At 48.9% G+C, this 23,306-nt stretch overlaps 2 protein-coding genes across 2 annotated transcripts; both read left to right on the top strand.

The window, feature by feature from the left end:
- The first annotated feature begins 1,206 nt into the window (after positions 1-1,206).
- Positions 1,207-8,405, top strand: OTOP2 (otopetrin 2). The gene is made up of 8 exons (XM_040081836.2): positions 1,207-1,263; positions 2,611-2,813; positions 3,425-3,853; positions 4,303-4,439; positions 5,043-5,101; positions 5,750-5,883; positions 6,317-7,206; positions 7,776-8,405. Exons 3-8 carry the CDS (start codon positions 3,457-3,459, stop codon positions 7,944-7,946), a joined length of 1,788 nt encoding a protein of 595 aa, XP_039937770.1. The 5' UTR covers positions 1,207-1,263; positions 2,611-2,813; positions 3,425-3,456; the 3' UTR covers positions 7,947-8,405.
- Positions 8,406-15,528: 7,123 nt separating this feature from the next.
- Positions 15,529-21,250, top strand: OTOP3 (otopetrin 3). The gene is made up of 6 exons (XM_040081854.1): positions 15,529-15,907; positions 16,979-17,115; positions 17,848-17,906; positions 18,471-18,589; positions 19,432-20,354; positions 21,080-21,250. Exons 1-6 carry the CDS (start codon positions 15,529-15,531, stop codon positions 21,248-21,250), a joined length of 1,788 nt encoding a protein of 595 aa, XP_039937788.1.
- The last annotated feature ends 2,056 nt before the right edge of the window (positions 21,251-23,306 follow it).

Here is a 23,306-nt window from a genome sequence, read left to right as displayed (position 1 = left end):
GTCCCAGAGCAGAGCAGGCTGTCAGAAGGGCTGCTGGGTTGTATCCTGCCCAATATGCCCCTATTCCGTAGCTACCCCATCTCAAGCAAGGGGCAGCAGTAGCCGGAGGAGGAAGAGTGTGTCAGTGGAGCCGAAGCCCCCATGGGCTCCTCTCACAGCCCTGTCAGAGCTGGGACCTGGATGGATAATCCTGCTCAGTGTGGAGTTGGCTGAGAGTAGTTTGGTGACTGATTTCAAAGTAATACCAGGAGTGTTCACAGCTCAGCTTTTGCTCACTAAAAAACCCCTCCACAATTATTTATTTATTCATTCATTCATTCATTTATATCTCTCGTGTCACTAGGAAGACAACAGCAGACCCAGTCACCATCCCTGTCCCCCATCTACCCTGCCTATGTATACCCACAAAATTCTGCTTTCCAAGGAATTGCACAACAAACTGTGCAATGGGCATCTGATAAACCAAGGAAACACATAAAGGCTGGAAACATCCCCTTCCTCACCTCTTCTCCCTCTCTGGAGACTAGAAAAACCCCAAACCCTGTGTGTGACTCGGTGCTTCACTGCGATGTGCAGTGTCCGGCCTCTGGTGTCTTTTATGCTGACACAGAATTCCCGGCTGGGTGGGACCTTCGGGGAGCTGGGCAGCCCCAGGCAATGTCTCCAGCACGGCGTTCCCGGTTCCCGGGCACCCTCTGCTGTCGGAAAGATTGAGCCAAGCCTGGATGTTGACCGAAGCACGAAGCTGTCCCAATACATTACACCTAAGGGCGAATGGTGGCGTTGGATCGTATCCCCTGGGACATACTGACACGGAGGAGGAATTTCCTGCTCCTCTCTTGTTCATTTTACCTCTAATGTCCTGACTCTGGGAATGGAGATCTCTAGGGCCAGATTCTGGTGTGTCACCATGGCCCTGGGACAGGCACAGGGTTTGGAGAGGGTGAAGACAGAGCCGTCAGATGGGTGAGAAATGGGAGAGTGGAAAAATGGGGAAAGACTGTAAGACAGCATCAGAGGGGCTTGGAAGGCAATGAGCAGAGAGGAACTAAAACGGTGAGAAGGGCAGCTTATTTTTGTAAGGAAAAAAAAATGCCCCAAGACAGGAGGGTGGCCCGAAAGCAGTGTCAGGTTCACCCACGCAAACTTCAGTGATTAATCCCTGTGTGAGTGACACGGCGTCAGCGTCCGGGCTGCCCGGGGACACCGGGAAGTGCATCAGAGGCAGGGTCTGCTCCCTGCGGGGTTTGCTTACCTCAACAGGTTCGTTTGCACTAGCTCTGCCTCCCTGGGCAAGTCCTGATGGGATGTAGTAGCCACTGAGGTTTTTGTTGCTGGGATCCTCGCAGGTGAAAAGCAGCGGAGTAACGTCTGCAATTCATTACCGACGTTATTTAATGATTCTTGTGTTGTTACTAATTAAATCTGTTGCGCCGTACGGTGGCTGCCGGGGGGATTGGGAGCATTGCCCGAGGCAGTAAACACTCTTTCCTCTATTGCTGGCTGGTAAGGACAAAAGAGGCAGCGTAAAGCAGCGCGTTTAGCCCGAAGGGCCTCTGAACCTCTGGCCTCTGTAAAACATCATTATCAGCTCGGATTTTCTTCTGGGAGTCCTGGGCTACCCCTGGGAATGGCTGCAGAGTGAGGAGATATCAACCACTCACCCCCTAAGGAATCCCTACGGCTCAGCAGAGGCCAGGCACGGCGGAGCTGGGCAGCTGGTGGCAGCACGGGAGGGACGCACGGAGCTCTCCCTGGGCTGGACAGTGGATCCTGAGCTCATCCCGCACAGTTCAGTTGGGTGCTGTCCCTGCAGCGCGACAAGGACACAAGCGGGCAGGCATGGCACTGAGAGAACGCACAGCACATAGCCCCAGCTCTGTGCTTGCCCAGAAGGGGGAAAGCGGCAGAAACGTCTCCAAAGGAGGCATTTCAAGGACTAAAACTTGTCTCATCCACTCAGAACTGCCGTGGGACTCATAGGTCCCCCAAAAAACATAGGTGGGGGAAACAGGCCTTGAGCAGAAACTGTCCCCTTACCAGACAAACGTTTAAATCGTATCTGCCCTGTGGTTTGTGACGTGGTTACTCCTTGGAAGGAGAGGAGTTAAGGTCCTGAGGTCCAGAGAAAGATGATCCCACCCTGAAAAATCAAAGGCAGTGCGTCAGCAAAGGAGAACACAAATTCCGGTCCTTAAATCCTGCCCTTCTCTAGCGCTAAATTTTCCTCGTTGATGACACCATGGGTGGGAAAGGATTGAGTTACACATGGCACTGAACTGGTACAAATGCAAATTTCTTCCTTTTCCTCAAGAGCCTTGGAGGCATGGAATGGACTGATTTGAATAGCACAGGGTGGGGCACAACGTTTATTGTGCTCCAATAAGCAGAAAGCCAAGCACAAAATCATCGCCAAAAATAAGTTCATCACCTAAGCCATCGCCTCTCAAGGGAAGAGACCTCATGCATGTAGGGAGATTGATTTGGTGGGGTGGCCTTGCTCCGTGGTGACCATGACCCTGTGACTGAGCAGTCCATGCCACGCTTAGCAGTGTTGTCAACTCATGCTCTTGCTAGGTAAATAACCCTTATCTCCTCATCTCTTTCCAGTTTCCCCAAAATCAGCTATTGCACAAAATGAATCACATGAGTTTCTCTGAGAAGCCCACAAAGCCCTGCTGTCAGCTCCAGACATGGTATAAATTACAGAGACGTCCCAACTGGTATAAATTCTTCAACTGATCAAGCTGCAGCAACAGGGAAACTTCTCAGCCTGGCAGAAGCAGAGATTTGGAACCCAGGCAGGAGAACAGGTTGGTGAAATGGCTTTGTTTGGATGGTTAATTCACATTGTTTCAGGCTTTTCACTGAGAATCACTGAAATGCCAAACTTGGCACAGGCAAGGGGCTTTAGAGGGTGTGACAGCTCAGGTAGTTCACACCCTTCCTGCAGGAACTGCTGCAAATTATGATGTGATGGTCCAAAGATTCCCGGGGGTTTCGTACCTTTCAGTGGCCTGTTCTTCAGCAAGGAAATATAACAATTTCTCAGAATGTTTAGTGTTTGACATTTAGAATTTAAACCACACTGGCTGTTTGCCCCAGGATATTTGATCCCATGAGTGCTTTTTGGTGTTTTTCCAAGTCTTGCATCAATAAACACATAAATGTTGTGCGACCAATTAGACACACTTCATTAAACTGACCTGGGATCTCCCTGAGCAAGAGCATCTTAAGTAAAAAAACCCTTCAAGGAACCAGGAAAGGAAAGTTTGAAAATGAGCTCATCCTTCTTCTTGCGCTCCCTGTCTCAGCCCTCCCTGTTCTGTGATATATCCCATCCTCCTCATCACGTGTCGTGCTTTGGCCCAGTCCTGGGCTGTTCCAAATGCACCTCTCACTCATGGTCCTCTCTTCCCAGCAGCACTCACCCTCAGGCAGAGCCTTGTTTGAACCATGACCGAGGAGCCCGGGCGGAAGGACAGCGAGCTCGGACACCCCCACTCCAGCATGGGCTGCGGACACAAGGACGACAAAGCCAGCCTGGCTTCGAGCCAGATAGCACCTTTCAGCCACCAGCCCCCCTCCACTCCTGCCTCCAAGGAAGTGTGGAAAAAGGGCGGCCGCATGTTCTCCATCCTGCTGGCTGTGCACTTGGCCCTGCTGGCCTGCACGCTGGTGAGCAGCGGGGCTTTTGAGAAGATCGCCGTGCACGACTACGACGTCTTCTTCCTGCTGACAGTCATGATGCTGATTGTCATCATCTGGATCATCTTCTACCTCGCCGGCACCTCCCGGTGCCCAGGTGCCATCCTTGGCAAGGACTCCCACGCCGGGCCCATCTGGCTGAGAGGTAGGTGCTGGGGCTGGAGGGGAGACGCAGGATGGGAGCATCAGTTATTACAAGGGAAGTAGCAAAGAACTGGGCACGGCCTCTTCCTGCTGATGGACTGGGGCATGGCAGCATGCCCTGCTTCAGGTCAAAATGTGGTCCCTGCACTGGAATCACTGCCAGGTCTCCCTGAACCCACAAAGGCTCCTAGTAACTTACACCAGTATCTCTCCTGCTGCTTTTGCAAGAGCTGTTAGCCCCAGCATACCAGGCTGATATAAAAATCACTTCCCGCCAAAATTATTGTATGATTCTGTTGCTGCCAAGATAATTTGGATGCTGGGAGAGGAAAAACATCAGTAGAAGCAAAACCTCTTCATGACGTTTCCTCTTCTTCCTCTCATCCATCTGCATTAGCCCATGTGTGCACACATCTGTCCAATCACAGATATTTTTGTTTTCCCCAACAGGAGGCCTGATCCTATTTGCCATTTTCAGCCTTGTCATGGATGTGTTCAAAATAGGATATTACTCGAGCTTCTACAGCTGCCTGTCTGCAATCAAAATCATATACCCCATTGTGCAGGCAATATTTGTGGTTGTCCAGGTGAGATGGTTGTGCTCTGTCTTGGGGAGTGGTAGAGAGACACAGGCACCAGTGGAAGAAGCTCTGATCTCCTGTATTTAGTTCGACTGCCCCCACAGCAAATGCAAGGGCTTAACTCGACCCCCACCCAGTCCATATCTTCTCTCTCCAACCACGACAGCTTCCATCTATGGCAGCTCAACTCACTCTAAGGCAGTGATTTAAACTTGTTACCTCCCGTGACATTTTTTTCACAAACTCTGAGCAGTCCCCAGCCAGCCAGGCCTCCTTTACCATGAAGAACAGTCAAGGCAGGAGATACTTTGCAGCTTGAGGGCCCACAGAGAGGACTCCCTGCTTGGGAACAATGCCAAGGAAGGAAGAGATCAGAGAGGGACAATTTAGACAGAACAAGGAGTGGCCATGGGCAGAGCAATGGCAGTAGGAGCAATGAAGGAACATCCAGCAGAGGGCCAGCATTATGAACTAGGCTGAGCCCAGATGGGCCCAAGCAAAAGAGGCTCCAGCTTGCCCTGTGCCCTGCAGGAAGATCCCTCCTTCAGAGGGATGTTCTTTGCTTTCTTGTTTTGCTGGAAATAACAACTAATTTTCTTTCCCCTGCAGACATATTTCCTGTGGGTCTCTGCCAAAGACTGCATCCACGTGCACCTGAATGTTACCAGGTGAGCACTGCTGCTCCTTGAATCCTGCTGGCCCAGCAGACCTGGGCCCCCACAAGCACTCTCTACTGTCTCACACAGCTAAAATGTAACCAGGGGATATCCCCTTAATGCTGTCCAAAACGAAACCTGCTCAATCTCCAGCTAAACTTAGATCCGAGCTCAAGCAGCTGTGGTTAATGACCTGTGGATCTAACAGGGTTGGGATTCAATTCAAGAATACAAGCATTACTCAAAGCAAATAGTATTAAATAAATAATTATCATTAAATAATGATTCATAGCTGACTTCTTGTTCCCTGGGGGAGATAACTATGCAGTGGGCAAGACTCAGGCTAAAGTAAGATCTTGTCCACTTTTGCAAGACTGGATCTACTGGAAACCAATTCAGATCTATGAATTTATTCACTGTCGAGAAGCTCTTTCAAAAGCAACAATGGGAATCAAGCTGATTCTCATGAGCATGGACTAAAAATAGGAAGAGAGTGAGGACAGCAAAGAAAGGATCAAGATTTCTAGCCGGGGCCACTGGAGTCCTCGCACCACTTTGGGCAGATGCCACAGTCCCTCTGAGCACATGTAAACCATGGATGGGAGAAACATGGCCTAGAGCCACTGCTTTAATGTCACAAACCTTCTCCTCCTCCTGCAGGTGTGGCTTGATGCTAACGCTAACTACAAACCTGGCAGTGTGGATGTCAGCAGTGACAGACGAGTCTGTCCACAAGGCACATTCAAAGCTGAAGAAAAACATGACAGAGGAAATCTTCAGGTGGCTCCTGAAAGGTAATCTGCCTCTTTGCAAAGCCATCTGGTCGAGGGAGATATCCCATCAGGTAGAAATTGTTCCCCAGCAAGTCAGATTTTATCCCTTTTCCGAAGGCCTGTTTATAGCCAGAGGTACCTTTGTCAGGGCTGGTTTGTTAAAAGCCAAGTTTGGATGTTCATGTCCTAACCTCTGTCAGAGAGGAGTCAGAGAGGTGCAAGACTCTGTACAAATGGAAGCAGGGAAGGAGAAAGAAAGATTTAACCTGATAGTTAAGTTTTAAAGAAAACCTGGACACAAGAAAGCTGAGGGTGAAACATCCTTGTTTTCAAAGTGGTCATATATTCTTTTGTTCTTTGTCTTGATTTTCACTGACCTCAAATATCCAGTTTTTCAGGGAGAAGTGTTGGCTCCTTGTTTTAATACCATGGCATTTGTCTGATTTTGTTTCAGTGGGAATGAGAAGCAGCTCAGTTGAAGAATGCAATTGCAACAGCCAAATCTGCCAGATCTTCAAAAATGGCTACTTTTGGCTATACCCCTTTAACATTGAGTACAGTCTCTTTGCCTCTGCCATGGTCTATGTCATGTGGAAGAACGTTGGACGCTTCATAGACCACCACTCCCACCACATTCAGCGCCTGAAGTTCAGGCTCTTCCGAAGGACCTTCTTTGTAGGCATCATGTTGGGCCTCATCATCCTCGTGAGTGGTTTGGGAGTCCTCATCCTCTATGAGGTGCAGGTAAATTCCAGCACTGAATCCAGCAAGAAGAGCCAAGCGCTCACCATGTACTACATCTTCAACATTGTTTGTCTGAGCCTGATGTCTCTTGTCTGCATTGGTGGCTCCGTCATCTACCGGTTTGACAAGAGGGACATGGACCGCCACAAGAACCCCACCAGGACCCTGGACGTGGCCCTGCTGATGGGGGCAGCCTTGGGGCAATATGCCATTTCCTACTACTCTATTGTGGCCATTGTGGCCAGCACGCCAAGGGACACTATCAGTGCACTCAACCTCACCTACGCCCTCCTAATGATTGCTCAGCACACCTTCCAGAACGTCTTCATCATCGAGGGCCTCCACCGGCAGCCCCCCAAGGAGGACTACAAGCATGAGTCTCACCAGAAGGACCTCTACGGGCTCACCTTTGTGAACATCAACGCAGTGTCCCTGCGGGTGCCCGACACTGCCAGCGCCTTGGCCGCTGGCGCGGCATCCGGCACGGAAGCCACGCATGCTTCTGACCTTGTGAGGTCTCTCACTGCCCCCAAGAAGATGAACTGGAGGAGGAAGTTCTTGAGGGAGATCTCTATGTTCCTGCTGCTGAGCAATATCATAGTGAGTACATGCAGGGAGAAGAGTTTGTGTGGGAAGGAGAGGGCTACACGCACAAGGGAGAAGAGTCTGTGAAGGAAAGGGTGTGGCCTATGGAAAAACAGTCCTTTCGGTGCCTCTGCTGTACCGAAAGTACATTAGTTGTATTTATAAATGCAGAATTCTGATTCCCTTGTCCCCTAAAAAAACCCCAAACCAGCAACTGCCCTGAAGTTAAGACATTTCAGGCTACGTCAACAGACTTATCACCAGAATATCAGACACAAGAGGGGGGTACAAGAGAATAACCAGTTTCAGCATTCAGTATTTTTATCGTGTATTAGTGGGTGTGTGGGATAGCTTATTAAAAGCAATAAATTACATTAAACCATTCCTTTCACCCCCCAAAGACAGGACGTAAAGTGACAAATATCTGGGTTCAAGTCTGGCTTTTCTTGAGAAATGGCAGCACATCTCTTCTCAAAACCTATGGCCTAGGAGGTTGCTCCTTTCCTGGGCAGCTATGGCTGCAGGTCCCTGATGTACCACACACCTTCCTCACTGCAGTGTTGTTCTCCCATTTCCTCCCACAGCTCTGGATCATGCCAGCATTTGGTGCCCGGCCCCAGTTTGACAATGACACAGAACTGAACTTCTATGGTGATTCCATGTGGCCAGCCATCGTGGACATTTGCTTGCCCTTTGGGATCTTCTACCGAATGCACGCTGTGGCCAGTTTGCTGGAGGTCTACATCATGTCCTAAAGAGCTCCCTTGCAAGAAAGATGAGCTCCTCCTCAAGCAGTCCACCTTCCTCTGCCCCAGGGCTGGGAAGCTGCCCAAATGTCCCCAGGGGTCTCCAGCACTGCCTGAATCATGTCCCCTTGCAGTGTTGGGGTGTTTATGAACTGTCAGTGAAGATCATCCAAACATAGTCCAGATTTTATTTTTGCTACTTGTGTGTGGATGTGCCTGTGTGTGTCTGAAGTTCTTAAAGCTTAGAAGAGAACAGATGAAAAAAAGGAAGGTATCTAGGGTGGGATTATGGTGATTGCCCTTGGTTTATGCAGAGACTTACCTTCCTTGTAAAACCTGTTCACTCCGTGCCACTGATGGACTTTCCAGAGTGTTCTCAGCGCCCTTGGGCAGTCAGAGCCTCCCTGCACACGGAGAGCTGGGAGAGAGTGCAAGGGGCTGACACAAGCCTGGAAGGACAGAAAAGGAAACCACTTCACCTCCTGGTATGGCCAGTCGGAAATCACTCCCCTGCAGAGATGTGAAAAACAAACTGGTGACCACCAAAGGCTTTGGGAAACATTTTAATCCTTCCTCTCTGTGTTGCTCATGTGTGTGGGCCCTCTCAACCCTTCCCTGTGCCAGCCCCTGCCTTCCTCTCCAGGGAAGTATCACTGCAGCCTCCTCTTCCCAAGGAGGGAGAGCTGTGCATGTGGTCCTGGGCTAGCCCTGATATGGGATTGCTCTAGCACACTTTTTTCTCAGATTTCCTGAATCAGGGCTCAAGAATCATAAAGATGATGTGGGCAATACAGTGTGGGGGATAATAAAGAGGTCTTTCTTTTTTCTGTTTTTAAATACGTAATGATTTTTTTTAATATATGAACATTTTTGTACACAAAGTTATTTATTGATTTTTACTGTAACTAAACTCCTGAAGGGACCCTATGACACAGAAATCAATGCAATGCCATGGCCGATTTGATCTCCAGCGCCCTGAAGAGATGCTGCTGCTGCACCCTCAAGCCCATGCGTGCTTTGAGGCTTAGAACACTGCCCTGCACTCACACCCTAGGGCCCTGACTCAGGTTTCTGGGTGCCTGCAGCTCTCCATGAACCACTAAATGATTGAGGGGGCTTTCAGAGCAGGAGTCTGCAGGAGGTAGAAATGGGCCCCTCTGCTGTACCCAGCATCCAAGCAAAGCCACAGAAAGCCCTCCCTGCCAGAACAGAAGGGCGCACGTCAAACTGGCACAGCTGAGCTCTGTTTGCATGCTGAGAAATCAGGATTTAACTGTTCTAATAAAGGCTTTATTGTTCCATCAGGGTTTATCGTTCCAATAAAAAACACCGCAGAGGTGGCAGAAAACATCAAGCCTTTTCCTACGTACACGTGCGCATCCACCAAAGAAAAAAATAAATGGAAATCATGGTACTTGAAATGGAGTGATGCAATTTTCCACCCCACAGCCCCGGCTGACGTATTTCCAACCACCTTCTCCTCCAAGCGCAGATCACCAAACCAGCAGGGACCAGAGTCTCTGGCTGCTCTGACCCTAGTGTTCCTGTCTGCCCGCAGCCTTTCTCTGTACTGGGTAGAGCCTGTGGGAAACCCCAATTTCCCCTGCCCTCGGAGAGCTGCACTGATCCAGCATCTCCACTCGGGTAAACCCCCTCACCAGCCTGGGAATCTTTCCAAGCCCAACTGACCCAGCGAAGGCCTGGTTCTATTTTTACCATTGGTCTGGTAAAGATAAAATCTTTCTCTAGAAACCTTACCTTTCCTAAAACAAAAGCCTCATTATTCTGAGGCTCCTGCAGTTGAAATTAAGTCAAAAAAGACGCAAACTGTGCAGACGTCAGTCCTACTTACATCTCCACACATTGTTTCAGCCCAAGCTGCTGAGCACACATGGGCAGAAAACACTTTTAATCACCCAATCTGTTCCCAGGGGGCACACTAGGTTTCCTCCTACGTGCTCTTGCTGGTTCCTGCTCCCAGGTTCCCAGGAATGGGTGCACTGGGTCAAGCAGGGCACACTTTGGACTGCTCTTTTCTTCTTGACAGCTATTGTAGGGGGACTTCTGGGGCCAACAGATTGACGATGGATGTCAGGAGAACCCCCCAACAACTCAAGCAGCTCTGATACAGGCAATAATCCCAAATCAACCACTCCAGGGTGGTGGGTCAGCTGGAACCACAACATCCAACCACAGTCCCGTTGTCATAAACCAAAATGCTCTGGGGGTGGCAGAGGCTCCACAAGGATACCTGGCTAGGCTGAGGTATCTCCAGGCTGCAAGCGCAGGGATGACAGGGGTTTCCAGCCAAGGACTGAATTTCTCTTCTGCCCTCCAGCCACAAACACATATCTTGGGAGAAGCAATAGATTGGGGAAGAACTGGTGAACCCCAGCTACATACAAATACAAGGGGTATATAAATATAGAGGAGTATATATATAGCCAGAGGGAAAGTGAGCACAAATGCAAAAAAAGAGAAAAAAAAAGAAGCCTAAAAATCCAAACCATAAGAAAACTCCATGTAAACCCTCTTGTGTGCTCAAGGATACTAAAAGGTATCAGCTAATGCTCATTTACTATGCAAAGAGGTGTACTCCAAGGCTGATGAAGAATCATCCAAATGTTCCTGGGCAACTCCTTGGCATATCCAGTCTCCCAGGCGTGTCACCCAAACCCAGTCACACTCCTGGAAAAGGCACTGCCACATCCTAAGTGCACAAATCCATGCTTTTCCCTGAGATTCCCCTCTGGCAGGTGATACAGCTGACTGCTGCTCGCTGCTACATCACTGCCCCTTTCCCCTCGGATCTGGGAGACAGCTCCTCACAGCCCAGTTAAAGAGCAGGATACATCTTCTTGATGGAGGGTTTGGTGGATGGGGAGGACACCACAAACACAGGGTACCCAAGTTACATGAAGGGATCATGCTTGGTCCTTTTTATACACATCCTCTTGTCAGATCCCTGCAGAAAAGCACTGGTGGTAGCTCCATCTTCTGTGCCTGGAAGGAGGGAAACTGAGGCAAGGGAGCTGGGTGAACAGAGAGCCTGTCAGAACAGAGAACAAGGCTGGGCCTCAAGGCCACCAGCAACATCTTGCTGACTGCTCCTGCCAGAGCATCCTTATGGAGCAGAGATCCCATCCCCATTAAGGGACTGGGAATCAGGACAGAGATATGCTCAGGGTTACTGTTTAAATGGCAGTCTTCTTAATCATCTGTTATTTGAGGGATAGATTTGTTTTATTAGGGAAACAAAACAAAACAAAAAACAAACAAACAAAAAAACAAACAAACAAAAAACCCAAACCAAACCAACCAAAAAAAAAAAAAAAAAACACTACAGTAAACCAAAACACCACTTACACCACTTATCTGGGTGATTTGCTCTGAGGTGTGTCCGAGACAGGAGGAATCCAAGTTAATTATTATCTGTCAGTGCAGTAGATGGAAAGTGGATGGATGGAGAAGGTCACAAGGCTGGCCATGAGGGATGGGATTGCAGCACAAGGTGCTTGTGAGAAGAATTGGCTCCAGCAGTGTGCTGAGAACCTGGTCAGGAGGTGGTGGCAGAGGAGGCATTTCCCAGTGGTCCTTAGCAGTGAGGAGGAACTCAGTGCTGGCAGGAGGTCAGAAGAACCTGTACCAAGAGTCAGCAGGGAAAATAGAGACACACTCACAAGTGGAGCCAGGCCATAGCCCCAGAAGCCATCAGAGGGCTTGGAGGGACAGAGCTGGGCAGTGCAGCACAGCTCACCCTCACCCACACTGGATGAAGCTGCTCGTTGCAGTCACACCAGAAGTCTCTCACTCCCAGCCCCAAGGAGACGTCATGGCTGTGGTTATCAGTGCCAAAGGAAGGGTGTGGGCTGGTCGGGGAGATGTGAGGAGCCCCGTGTTCCTCAGGTGGCCTTTGGTCAAACACAGAGGCTGGACACGGAGCTCATTCCTCCTGGGCCCTGTTTACAGATTGGCTGGGCCCGGCCTGGCTGTTATCACTGCTAAGTGCACAGATAGCACCATTAATAAAGTACACTGCTGATAGCGGAGGGGCAAACATCACTCCTAACGTTTACCAGCTTTCTCCCAGCCTCTGACTAAAGGCAGCTTCTCCAGGGCAGTGATTTCTATGATCGATCCAGTGAGTTGGATTCACCTTCTCCTTTCCCGCCCCTCTCCTGCACGCTTGCTTACCTAGTGACTTAGTTAAACTTGTATCAATACATTCCAGTACAATAGCTGCTGTTCTTCAAATTAAGGACCAAATAAGGAGGATTAACCCATCTCCCAGGGCTTTAAAACTCCTCTGGGTTAAATTTCAGCTCCAAAGCCAAGATAGAGCAACTCAGGCTAGGAAAGATGCCTTATCTTTGCAACACAGATGCCCGGTCGCATTGACAAAACTACTAAAGCACAGCAGGTACCAGCATTTTATTTCAGACCCATCTTTGAAGGAAAAACCTCCAATTTCAGCCATTCAGACTCATGGCCTCCATTTCCCACTTCTGTATGGCCACCCCAATTTAGGACCATAGCACTGAAAAAGAGCAGGTTTGTTAATGCCTTGCAGAGAAATAGTTGGTTTTGGCCAACAAAGAGGCCACCAAATGGCTCTTGGGATAGCCCAGTACCCTGCTGATCTCTGGAAGAGTCTGGAAAAGAGCCAAGCCCGTGCAAGAGCTCAATTGCACTCAGGGGATCTCAAAACATGAAAGCGAGGATGTCCAGAGAGGCTGGAGATGCTGATGCTTTGGGGGAAGGTAGAACAAATCCAACCATGGGTATTCATGAACACCTGCCCAGACTGGAGCACCTGGGCTCCACCACAGCAGTGCAAGGGGTTGGTCAGAGATTAAACATGACCTTTTTGCTGGCAGACATCAAACAATGGCTGCACCAGCACACACTGGGTATTCTCACCCAGGAGAAATGGGCCCCTTTCAGTCTTGTTTTCCATCCCTTTCGTCACATCCCCACACAAGATAACCTGTGCTCCCCCACCCACTCCTACCCCTAATCAGTTTCTTGGGAATTATTTCATAGCTCTGAACTCCCAGCTCATGTGTTTGCCAGCTGTAAGGACCTCAGGGCTTGGGGGTTCATCCTGGGACACACAAATAAGTCCTCTCCTTCCAAGGAGAGGTCCATCCTCTCCGGATGGACTCTCTAAACTCACCAACTCAGAAATGCTGAATCCCTCCTGCCAGCCACAAAACCCGGGGCATGAGCTCACCACAGAGTCCCAAGCCAGAATCTGTTTGCCCTGCAAAAGGTAAGGGATAAAGAACAGCACAGCTTGGACCTAAGGCATCGCTGACCACACATGGCCAAGATTGTGGGACTGGCACATATGGGTCTCGCTCTGAAGTCAGCATTAGTAGGTTGTAGTTATCACCCTCAAAAGCAGCACCTTTCTGCCAGAAAGGCATCAAACTGGTGTCATTCCTGCACCAGTGCAGGGGTGGACTGCAAGCTTTACCTTTTGGGTAAGATTTGTGCCCCGGATACAAGCAAAAGGAAATGGTACCTGTGAGAAAAAAAAAAAAAAATCTTAGGATCTACCTAAAAACAAGGGAGTGGGGAATTCAAGTGGATTTTGGCCAAGGCAGTGTGGGTAAGCACTCCCAGCACAAACCTGTGCCAGGAGATTAGCTCTACACCTGCCTGAGCCATGGCACAAATTAGTCACCACCGTTTGTGGTTTTACCAGTTGGCACATCGTGCGCCGAGCCCGTTGGTGTGAGGCAACCCAGCAGGTGCATAAAGGAGCTGTTCCCCATTGGCTGCCTGTGGCAGATCTGAGAGCTTCCCACTGAGTAATTAATGTAATGACAATAATAGACACAAAGTAAACAAGGTGGAAGGAAAATAAATCAATGGGCAGAGAGCAGAGGCTGCATTTAGTGAGGAGGAGCCCTGACGGCTCCTGTCTGCACCTTGGGCTGTCAGAGTCTCCCGTGCATCCTGGTGACATTTCAGCCACTGGTTTGAGATCGGCTGCATCCGAGGCTGTGCCGGCTCCTCAAGAAGCAGGAGGCTGCAGGCAGGTAAGGGCTGTGTTTGGCTGCTCCCCACAGCACAGCTACGGGGTCAAGGGCTTGGGTCCCTCTGTGTGCAGCCCTTTCTGGGCACTTGGGTACCTCCTGCTGCAGACTGAATGGGCTTCCTGCTGATTTTATGGCCTCTAAGCTCCCTTTGGAGCAGAGTAGTTACGACCCTAGAAGAGAGGAGGGAGTTTGCCCCTCTGCTACCAAGTTAGGAGAATTTTGGAGAAAAAGGGGGAAGATTTTAGGATCAATCTCTACCAAGAGAAGTGCCAAGGAACTCAGGGCTTGGGAGCTCATCCTGGGATACATGAATTAATCTTCTCCTTCCATGGAGAGATTCATCCTCTCCTAATGGACCCTCTAAACTCACCAACTTAGAGAGAAATGCTGAGTCCCTTCTGCCAGCCACAAAACCCAGGGCATCAGCTCACCCCAGAGTCCCAGGGGCAGGGGCAGATAGAGCACCTCTGTGTACATACAAAAGAAAAGGGAAACACTAAATTTAAGTCCCTCCTCAAACAATTTCTCCCCAGGACTACCTATCACAGAATGTTGAAGGTTCCTTCCATTCTCAAACACATCTCAGGGGGCTTTTTTTTCACTCCAGCCACTCTTCACTACAACCAGAGCCACACCCTGGAATGAAAGCATCTTTCCATGTACCAAATCTATAGAGAGGCTGACCTTGCCTGCTTGCTTTATGTGAGCAAAAATTCCCTCTCAAAAGCAATACAGTCCTACCAAGATTTTACCAAAAAATGGATAAAAAAGCTCCCAGACTCTAAATGTCTACCCGGGCCAATCCCTCCAGCTCCTCTGTGTCAGTGTCCTCACAGCCTCCTCACATGAGGAAAAAGAAAGAAAAACAGGTACTAATTGTTTCCCAGTCTCAGCCCACCTGGGTGGGAGTTTAGATCTTCTCCCAGAAGCTTATTCCAAACTTTACAGACCCTTTGTTTATTCTCTCCAACTCTGCCACAATTTGTGTGATCATTCAAGGAGCCTGTAACTCTCAGAGCCCAAAAACAAAAGGAAGAGGTTGGACCCATCAACGGAAAATTAAACAGCTCTGAATTTCAGGGCGGGTCAGAGCTTGCTCTTCATTTCCACCTAATCCTTATGGCAACAAAGGGAAAGGAGAAAAACTGAACCCAGGGCTGGAGAAGCTGTGAAAGGTGAGGGCGGGAATGGTTTGAGCACCTCTGGTCCCAGCAGCTCCTAGTACTGGTGTGGCAGGGTAGAGACACCAAACACCCACTTTAACGCTGGTGTCTCTAGACAGGCTTTGGCAGAAGGGCCTCTCCCCAGTGCCCTGCAATGACTCTGTCCACTGGGAAATTTTTAATGCCTAACCTGGGCTAAAAACCAATTTCCTTTACCCCTTCATCCAGCTTCTGGAGAAGGAAGGAGAAGCTGCAAAGCAAGGGAGGGAGATCACCACACAAGTGGCCTTCACAGCAGAGCATACACTCCTCCCTCAGCACATCCCCCCTTTAAACCTCCCCTCTTTTCAATGCAGCAAGTGACCCCCAGGCAGATGAGCCATGTCTGACAAGAAAGTCTCCAGGCCCTGCCATCACTGCAAGAGCGGGTCAGCCCAAACAGACACCTCCAAGATCCACTATGAGAAGTTCTGGCTGTACCGTCACTGCTCTTCAGTGCAGCAGAGGGACCGGCAAGCTCAGAAGGCTGGGCAGCTCTTCTCAGGGCTGCTGGCCATGAATGTGGTATTTCTGGGCAGTGCCTTCATCAGCAGCATGATCTTCAACAAGGTGGCCATCACTCTAGCAGATGTCTGGATCCTGCTCTCCATCCTCAAGGTCTTGTGCCTGTTCTGGATTATTTACTACCTGCTGGGCACCAGCCGGCAGCCACACGCGGTGCTCTACCGGGACTCCCACGCTGGAGCCATCTGGATTAGGGGTAAGTTCTGCTTTTATTTCTTCCCTCATGCCTTCTTCCAAAGACTTGGAAGGCAAAGAAATTCTTCCCCAGTTACTACAAGAGCTGGATGCCATAGGATATGCAGTTAGGGCATTGGGAATCTCCCAGTTCCTGTCAGACTGATGGGCACAGTGGGTGCCACGAAGTGGAACCAGAGCAGCCAGGAAACCCTGAAACTCAGCTTCCCTTCAGCCTCCAGTCAAACTTCACTCTCTGATCCCTTCACAAAGAGCAATCCAGGCATAACTCCTTCCCAGGACAGCAACTGAGCACTGTGGGAAAACCATAGGAAAAGTTTTAGGCAGGAGCACTTTGAAAATTGAGAGGAGAATCACTATGTTTATGCTTCAAGAGCACCAGTGGCCTATGTCACTGTAAACCTCGTTTAACGTCTATGCAGCCTTGTTGCCAGGGAAGGATTCTTACCCATTGAGTCACATCCCAGTGGCACCCAGGCTTTCCTGGGAGATTTTCCCTTCAGTATTTGCCCCACTTTGAGAAATTACCCTTCTCCCAGCAGGCCTTTCTCTGGTCTGTCATGGAGTTTTTAATTAGGCACTGTCTTGTTAACTAAGCATGGAGAATCAACTGAAGGAAGCTGCAAGGTACTTGAGTACCTAAAGTGCAGGGACACGTACAAGGCAAAAAGGAGAAACAATCAAAGGGTCCCAACTCCTGCGGATGGGGCTGCTACAAGCCTTTGCAGACCTGTGGTCATCTCAGGTTTCCTCCACAAGGCAGAAACCATCACCCACCATTAACTTATCCCTGTCATTCCAGATTGTACGGAAAAGCCCAAAAACCCCATCTTGTATCCAAGCACAAGAAAATATCTTGCATTTTCCTAACACCTTTAACCAGTCAAAGCACACAGTCAGGTTCAGGAATAAGGCTCTCCTTTGTTCTCTTCTCCTAAAATGAGAATTTCAGGAGAAAGATTGCCAGCTCCACACAAATTGAAGAAGCACAAGGCCTCCTTGTCCCCAGCCAAGCTCAGATGCTCCAAAGACATGTCTGTGTTTATTTACTGGTCCTTTGATGTTTGTCCAGGGTCAGTGCTGCTGTTTGGCAGTTGCAGCATCCTCCTGAATGTGTTTCAGATTGGCTACAGCACAATCCTCGTCCACTGCAAATCCAGGGTGGAAATTGTGTTCCCCAGCATTGGAATCCTTTTTATTTGCACCCAGGTACTGCACATTACCCTTCTGGAAGCTTGTTTATTCTCTCTGTCCCATTCCTAGGAGCCCCAGGGTTGGAGGGAAACTGGGAGACACAGGAAAATGAATTAACATGGGGCACTGAAAGCATTAAAGCATCACACACCACTCCAAGTGCTACCTGCACTCTCCATGTGCCATGTTGAGACAGAGAGGAGAAAGATTCAAAAATTATCCTACCCTGGCATACCATAGGGTCCAGAGGAATTTGCATTGAAGCAAAGTAAGGAGAGAGGAGAGGAAATTTCAGGTTTTGCCAGATGTCTTTGCACCAGTCTGAGCCTCAGCCCCTCTTTGTATTTGCCAATCCATCTGCCCAACAAAATCCTATGCACACAAAGATATCTCTCACCATTTTCACCTTGTTATTCAACATCAGCCCTCTTCTTTACAGACCCAAAGCCATATTTGAAAAGTAAACTTATTCTCCTCAGCAAATACCCACATGGACAGGACAGAGGAACACAGAGTTCCAGGATGTGCATTCAGTGGAGTCACACCTAAATGGTGCCCTTACCCAAGGATGCCAGCACCTGCCTCAGCACAGGGGTGCAGGTACACACATGTCCCTGCACCCTTGCAGAGAGGCAGGTTTGCTCCTGCTTGGACCTGTACCTTCTTGTCTACCTGTCCCTTTCCACCATGTGTGCAGCCAGCTGCCAACTTCACCCTGCTCACATTGTTATTGTTCTCCACTTGCAGGCTTACTTTCTGTGGCATCACTCTAAGGACTGCATTCAAGTCCAGCACAACTTCACCAGGTAAAGAACACAGATAAAAAATGCCTTCTACTGCTCTAAAGGAACTTTTCCTTTCTGCCTGTGATGTCCATTATGATTCCTGCTAGAACTGTGTTCATCTGATCCTAAACAGATCCTAATATTTTGGGTCACACAAGAACCAAACTATGCCTTGTTCAGACCCATCCTCCCTCCACTGACCTGGGCTCACCAGCTCCCTTCAGTTTTCTGTTATGCCTTGGAGCGCTGCAAATCTTGTTCCTTCCTCCCAAACGTCTCCCTGCTGCCTGTTTCAGGGACCAGCTCACAGACTGGAGGATGGGGGAGAGTGGCCTCCCCATTCCTATCACTGGGAGAAGTCTCAGCTTAGGCCAGTTTCACCAGGCACTGCCTGCCCTTGCTGCTTTTGGCAGAGTGAGAATGTACTCAGCTGTGTTTGTGCAAAGCCACACCCCATGGGCTTATGCAGAGCAGGGACCAACACCCCGTGTGTGCTCAAATCTGTGCATGGGCCAGCGAGAGGGGAAACACACACTGGCCATGAACCATCTCCAAACATTGTACAAGTCCTGTATCTCCTCCCAGGTGTGGGCTGATGCTGACCATAGCCACCAACCTTCTTCTCTGGCTCCTGGCCGTGACCAACGACACCCTGCACGTGGAGATCGAGTCTCAGCTGCGTGAGGTGGAGCGGCGATTCGCAGGCAAGGCTCCTGATTCACACCCCCATTGGTGTTAGGCTGACTTCTAGGGAAACAACATTTCACAGAACCACAGAGCATGCTGAGTTGGAAGGGACCCACAAGGATCATCAAGCCCAATTCTTGGCCCTGTACAAGACCATCTCCAAGTATTCCACCATGTGCCCCAGAGTATTGTCCAAACACTTCCTGAATTCTGTCAGGCTTGGTGCTGTTGCACTCCTCTGGGGAGCCTCTGGGTCACAGTGATTCAGGTATCTCCAGTTTCCCCAGATGCTGCAACTTCCCTGTTATTGGAGGTCATCTCAAGGAAATGGGCTGCAAGGGGAAATGATCATCACCTGGAGGGAAGGGATCTGCTATGAAACCCTGAAACTGAGGGCTAGGAAAGGAAAAGCCCACCATAAATTACCATTTTTGCTAATTAAAAATAAAAAATGCATAAAATGTGCTAAAGCATTTTTTCTATTAACTGCAAGCACAAGATTGCCAGACTAGAAGAGGCTCATGTAATTGCTGTGGTCTTCTTTCTAAGGATACAGAGGGACAAAGGGGAATCTAATATTCCAGGGATATAAATAGAGAAGGCTTTGTTGTGAAGGAAGAGGAGTCTCTCATCCAGTACCTATGGTGTTGACCATGAGTAGGAAAAGACTAGCTAAACTATGTTACTCTGAATCCTCACATCCTTTAGGACTGAGCAGTAGTCATTTAACTTCCCGCTGATCCCTGTTTCTGAGGCACAGACACACACATTGTGCCTGCACACAAGAAACTCCCAAAGACAGCCGTGACATTCAGGCCATCTCCCTCTTAATTGTCACCTTCCTTTTCTCACGCTCCAGGCAACGAGACTACCTTGTGCACGTGTCCAAACACGACCATCTGCAAAGTCTTCCAGAAGGGCTACATCCTGCTCTACCCCTTCAACACAGAGTACTGCTTGGTCTGCTGCTCCGTGCTCTACGTCATGTGGAAGAACGTAGGGAGACGCATCAGCCACCACCACATCCCACACACCAAGCCCAAATTCAAGCTCCAGGGGGTGGTCTTTGGGCCACTGTTGGGCACCAGTGCTGTAATCATCGGGGCCTGTGTCTTCATGATGTATCAGATCCAGGCTACCAGCTTGGTCCCCAGCCGGCAGGTCTTTGTGATCTATTATTCCTACTACATTGTGCTCCTGCCCCTGATGAGTGTGGGCGCTGTGATTGGGACAATGATCCATGCCTTGGAAAAAAAGGAGCTGGACACATTGAAGAACCCAACCCGCAGCCTGGATGTGGTCCTACTGATGGGGGCAGCCCTTGGCCAAATCGGCATGTCTTACTTCTCCATTGTGGCCCTGGTGGCCACTGACCCCAGGGACCTGTTGAACAGCCTCGCCCTGTCCTACTCTGTCCTCCTCATCTTTCAGAACATCACCCAAAATGTTTTTGTCATCGACGGGCTCCACCGGCAGCGCGCTGTAGCAGCAACCGAGGCCAAACATGCCGGGCAGCACACGGTGGCTGCAGAGCTTCCTCGGGAAGAGGAGACCACGCTGAGCAGAAAGCAGGAGCATAGCCAGACACCTCCTGGCAAGGAGGAAGACACTAAAGAAGAGCAGAATCGTGAGGCCTACAGCCAGAGACGAGTGAGCGTGCTGGAACTGGGACAGGAGATCCGGAAAGCTTCCTTGTCCTACATCCAGACCTACTCTCACCTGAGCTGGAAGAGAAGAGTATTGAGGGAGATCTCATTCTTCTTGGTTTTGTGCAACATCATAGTAAGTATTGTGCTCTCTGCTCCGTCACAGCTCCAGCTGAGCCACGGTGACCTGTGACACAGACGTGATCTCTTGTCTTTCTCTTGTATTCCAGACAAAAAACCTTTGCCCACCAAGTTTCAACCTACTGGTGAGGCGAGTCAAGACCGGTTTTGCTGTTAATACCCCACCCTCGTAATTAGAAAGTCTCTCTTTTACCCTTAGAGTCAAGTATTACTGGATTTCATGGATGCAGGGAGGAGACAGCTAATAAATCCTTACTTGCCAAGATTTTAGCCTCTAAAAAAAAATCCGTTAGACTCATTAAGGGTGTTTAATGAAAGAAAATGTGAGGCACCAGCATTAAATCTCTGTAAACATGAGTCTCCAGGCTTGAAACTCTTCCAGTAAAGTACAGTATGGTCTGGGATCTTGAATCAATGCTGCAGCCTTAATCCAGTGAAAACACATTGCCCAGGGAAACAGTGAAACCCTGTAGAAAGATGAAGCAGGCTGGGGCAGAATGGGACTTTCATTATGTTTCCAGGGATTCAACAGGATTTGAATTACAGCAAAGAGTCAACAGCCTAACTGTGGGATTTTCCTTCTCCTCCCTGGCAAGGAGACTACTGTGATACTCCTGAAATTCTTCTACAACCACTTGAGCCAGTGCTGAGATTAGGGTGCAAGTAGTGGACAGTTTGTCAATCCTCTGACTTTTGTTTCTTTTCCTCATATCTCTCCAGCTGTGGGTCATGCCCACATTTGGGGCTCACCCCATCTTCGAGAATGGAATGGAAAGGTCATTTTATGGTTACTCCACCTGGTTTGTGATCGTGAACTTCGGACTCCCCTTGGGTGTGTTTTACCGCATGCACTCCGTCGGGGGCCTCCTGGAGGTCTATGTGACAGCCTGAGCCAAGCTGGACCCCGACCCCAGGGGCTGGGGAGAATCAGTGATGCTGAACAAAGATGCAGTAAACAAGTATCAGATTATGCTCCCTCCAAGCATAATATGATGCAAGATATGCACATGGAACCTTCTAAGATTTTTTTCCTCCAGCTTCTGCTTGGACTTCTCCGTGCACAACATCACCGTGAGTTTCAGAAGAGGTTCTTTCATATTATCCTTTTCCACCATAAAAAATAGACTCAAAGCCCATAAACAAACTCTCACTGCTCTCAGGAATCATGCATGCAGTCAGCAGTCTGCCAGCAGATGCTGTTTGGCAGCAAGTGGGACTTTACCAACTCCTATTAAGATCTTCCAGATAGAAGAACGCAAGGGCAGTCTTCAGCAAAAGCCACAAAGACTGGCCTACACCAATTCGAAAATCAAAAGCAATCAAAAAATAAAAGCTATAACATGGCCTTACTGAGAATAAACACTTCTCCCTACAAGCATTCCCAGAGCCTCAAGTGGCAATCACTAGGGAAGCACTGTGGGTGATCTTTACTCACCACAGATGATGTTATCACTGGTGTGGACTAGCCAAGGTCCCATCCTTGAACACAGAGCTAGTTCAGGAGCAAGCCACTGCCACATCCACTGTGAATCTCTACCCACGCCGGCACTTTGATCCTTGTTGCTGCCTTTCACATCCACAAACCTTTCTCGAGGTCACCATGCACAAAGGAAGGCAGCTGCAGTGAGTGCAGAGAGGTGCCTGCAAAGACCCATCAGGACGTGTGTTCCATGGGCATGCCTGCTTTGAAAGCATGTGGGAGAGTAAGGGGCTTGTGACTATGGGTCCCAAATCCAGAGTCTGATAAATGGAAATAAAGAGATTGAATTTTCATGCATGTCTTGTGAAATCTCTGGCTCTGCTCTGCACTCAGTGGGCTCAAAGTCAACTCACTTAAATCGCTCTTGCATTCAGAGGTTGTACAGGGCTCTGAGCAACCTGCCCTGGAGGAAGGAATTCCTGCCCAGGACAGATGAGCTTTATGGTCCCTTCCAACTCAAAACCATTCTGAGATTCTACAACATTTAAGAGCAGGCCTGCTCTATAATGAATCAAAATCTGTCATGACCCTTACACCCAAGCAAGGCACAAAAGGCATTCTCATTATTGCTTCTGTTCCTCTGTAAATCAATCCCAGGATCAGTGTGGGTTTAGGATTAGAGCCTGTGGAGTTTTTTTGAATTCCCTAGTAAAGCAAACTCTCCCAAAACAGTAACAGTGAGGATTCAGCGTTCAGGTGGTGATAGCACCTTTATGTAAAACTCCAAGTGAGACTGATTGCATGAGCATGAACTTTGCCCAATAAGTGTTTGTATTTGGGCCCATGTCAACAGAAATATGTAATGAGAAATAACAGCTGGATGAATTAGGCTCCAATAAAGTTAATTATTATTCTCATGTCAGTGTTTGTACCACAGCATCCACAGGACATATATGCTAAGGTCTGACATCAAACCTCCTTTGTAGTGACTGACAGCTTGGGGACAAGGAAGGATGGCACTTCATGGGCAAACCATGACCTGGATTTTATCCAATTTAATGGATAAAACACTGGTTTAAATTACTGAGCTTTCACAAGAGCAGGTGACTTTGGAATGAACACTGAATACATGACTGAAGACATGAACAGCATGGACAGGAATGAAGCCCACCAGCTCCAACTCTCACCTACATCTGATCCACCGCAGATCAGATAAACAGTCAAGGCCCTCCATGTTCTTTCCTAACAACCCCCAGGGCCAGGGTGCCTGTTTTACAGGTCTCAACTGCACAAAGGTTCTAGCACATGGTTCACTAACTCAGGAGACTTGATCCTGTTTGATCTTTGATGATGCTATAAACACAGAAATGGCCAAACCCACGCAATTCAGGCTCATTTTCCAGAGTCAAATCTTAATTTTTGATTATTAAAAAAAATTAACACTGCAGAAGAAGCCAGACCATGGTCCCTTAGTGGCACAAAACACCTCAACATAAGACAAACAAGATTATAAACAACTCTTTGGGG

This window comes from Hirundo rustica, chromosome 18, assembly GCF_015227805.2.
Source record: "Hirundo rustica isolate bHirRus1 chromosome 18, bHirRus1.pri.v3, whole genome shotgun sequence".
NCBI lineage: Eukaryota > Metazoa > Chordata > Aves > Passeriformes > Hirundinidae > Hirundo > Hirundo rustica.
Note: the sequence above shows the minus strand (reverse complement) of the source record. Positions and strands in the feature narration are given on the sequence as shown.

Bases quoted from the DNA above. Each gene is read 5' to 3' on its own strand.
- OTOP3 (XM_040081854.1), top strand. From the start codon at position 15,529: ATGTCTGACAAGAAAGTCTCCAGGCCCTGCCATCACTGCAAGAGCGGG. The intron at 17,907-18,470 runs GTAAAGAACACA...ATCTCCTCCCAG, and splicing joins GTCCAGCACAACTTCACCAG to GTGTGGGCTGATGCTGACCA. The intron at 18,590-19,431 runs GCAAGGCTCCTG...CTCACGCTCCAG, and splicing joins GGTGGAGCGGCGATTCGCAG to GCAACGAGACTACCTTGTGC.
- OTOP2 (XM_040081836.2), top strand. From the start codon at position 3,457: ATGACCGAGGAGCCCGGGCGGAAGGACAGCGAGCTCGGACACCCCCAC. The intron at 4,440-5,042 runs GTGAGATGGTTG...TTTCCCCTGCAG, and splicing joins CAATATTTGTGGTTGTCCAG to ACATATTTCCTGTGGGTCTC. The intron at 7,207-7,775 runs GTGAGTACATGC...TTCCTCCCACAG, and splicing joins TGCTGCTGAGCAATATCATA to CTCTGGATCATGCCAGCATT.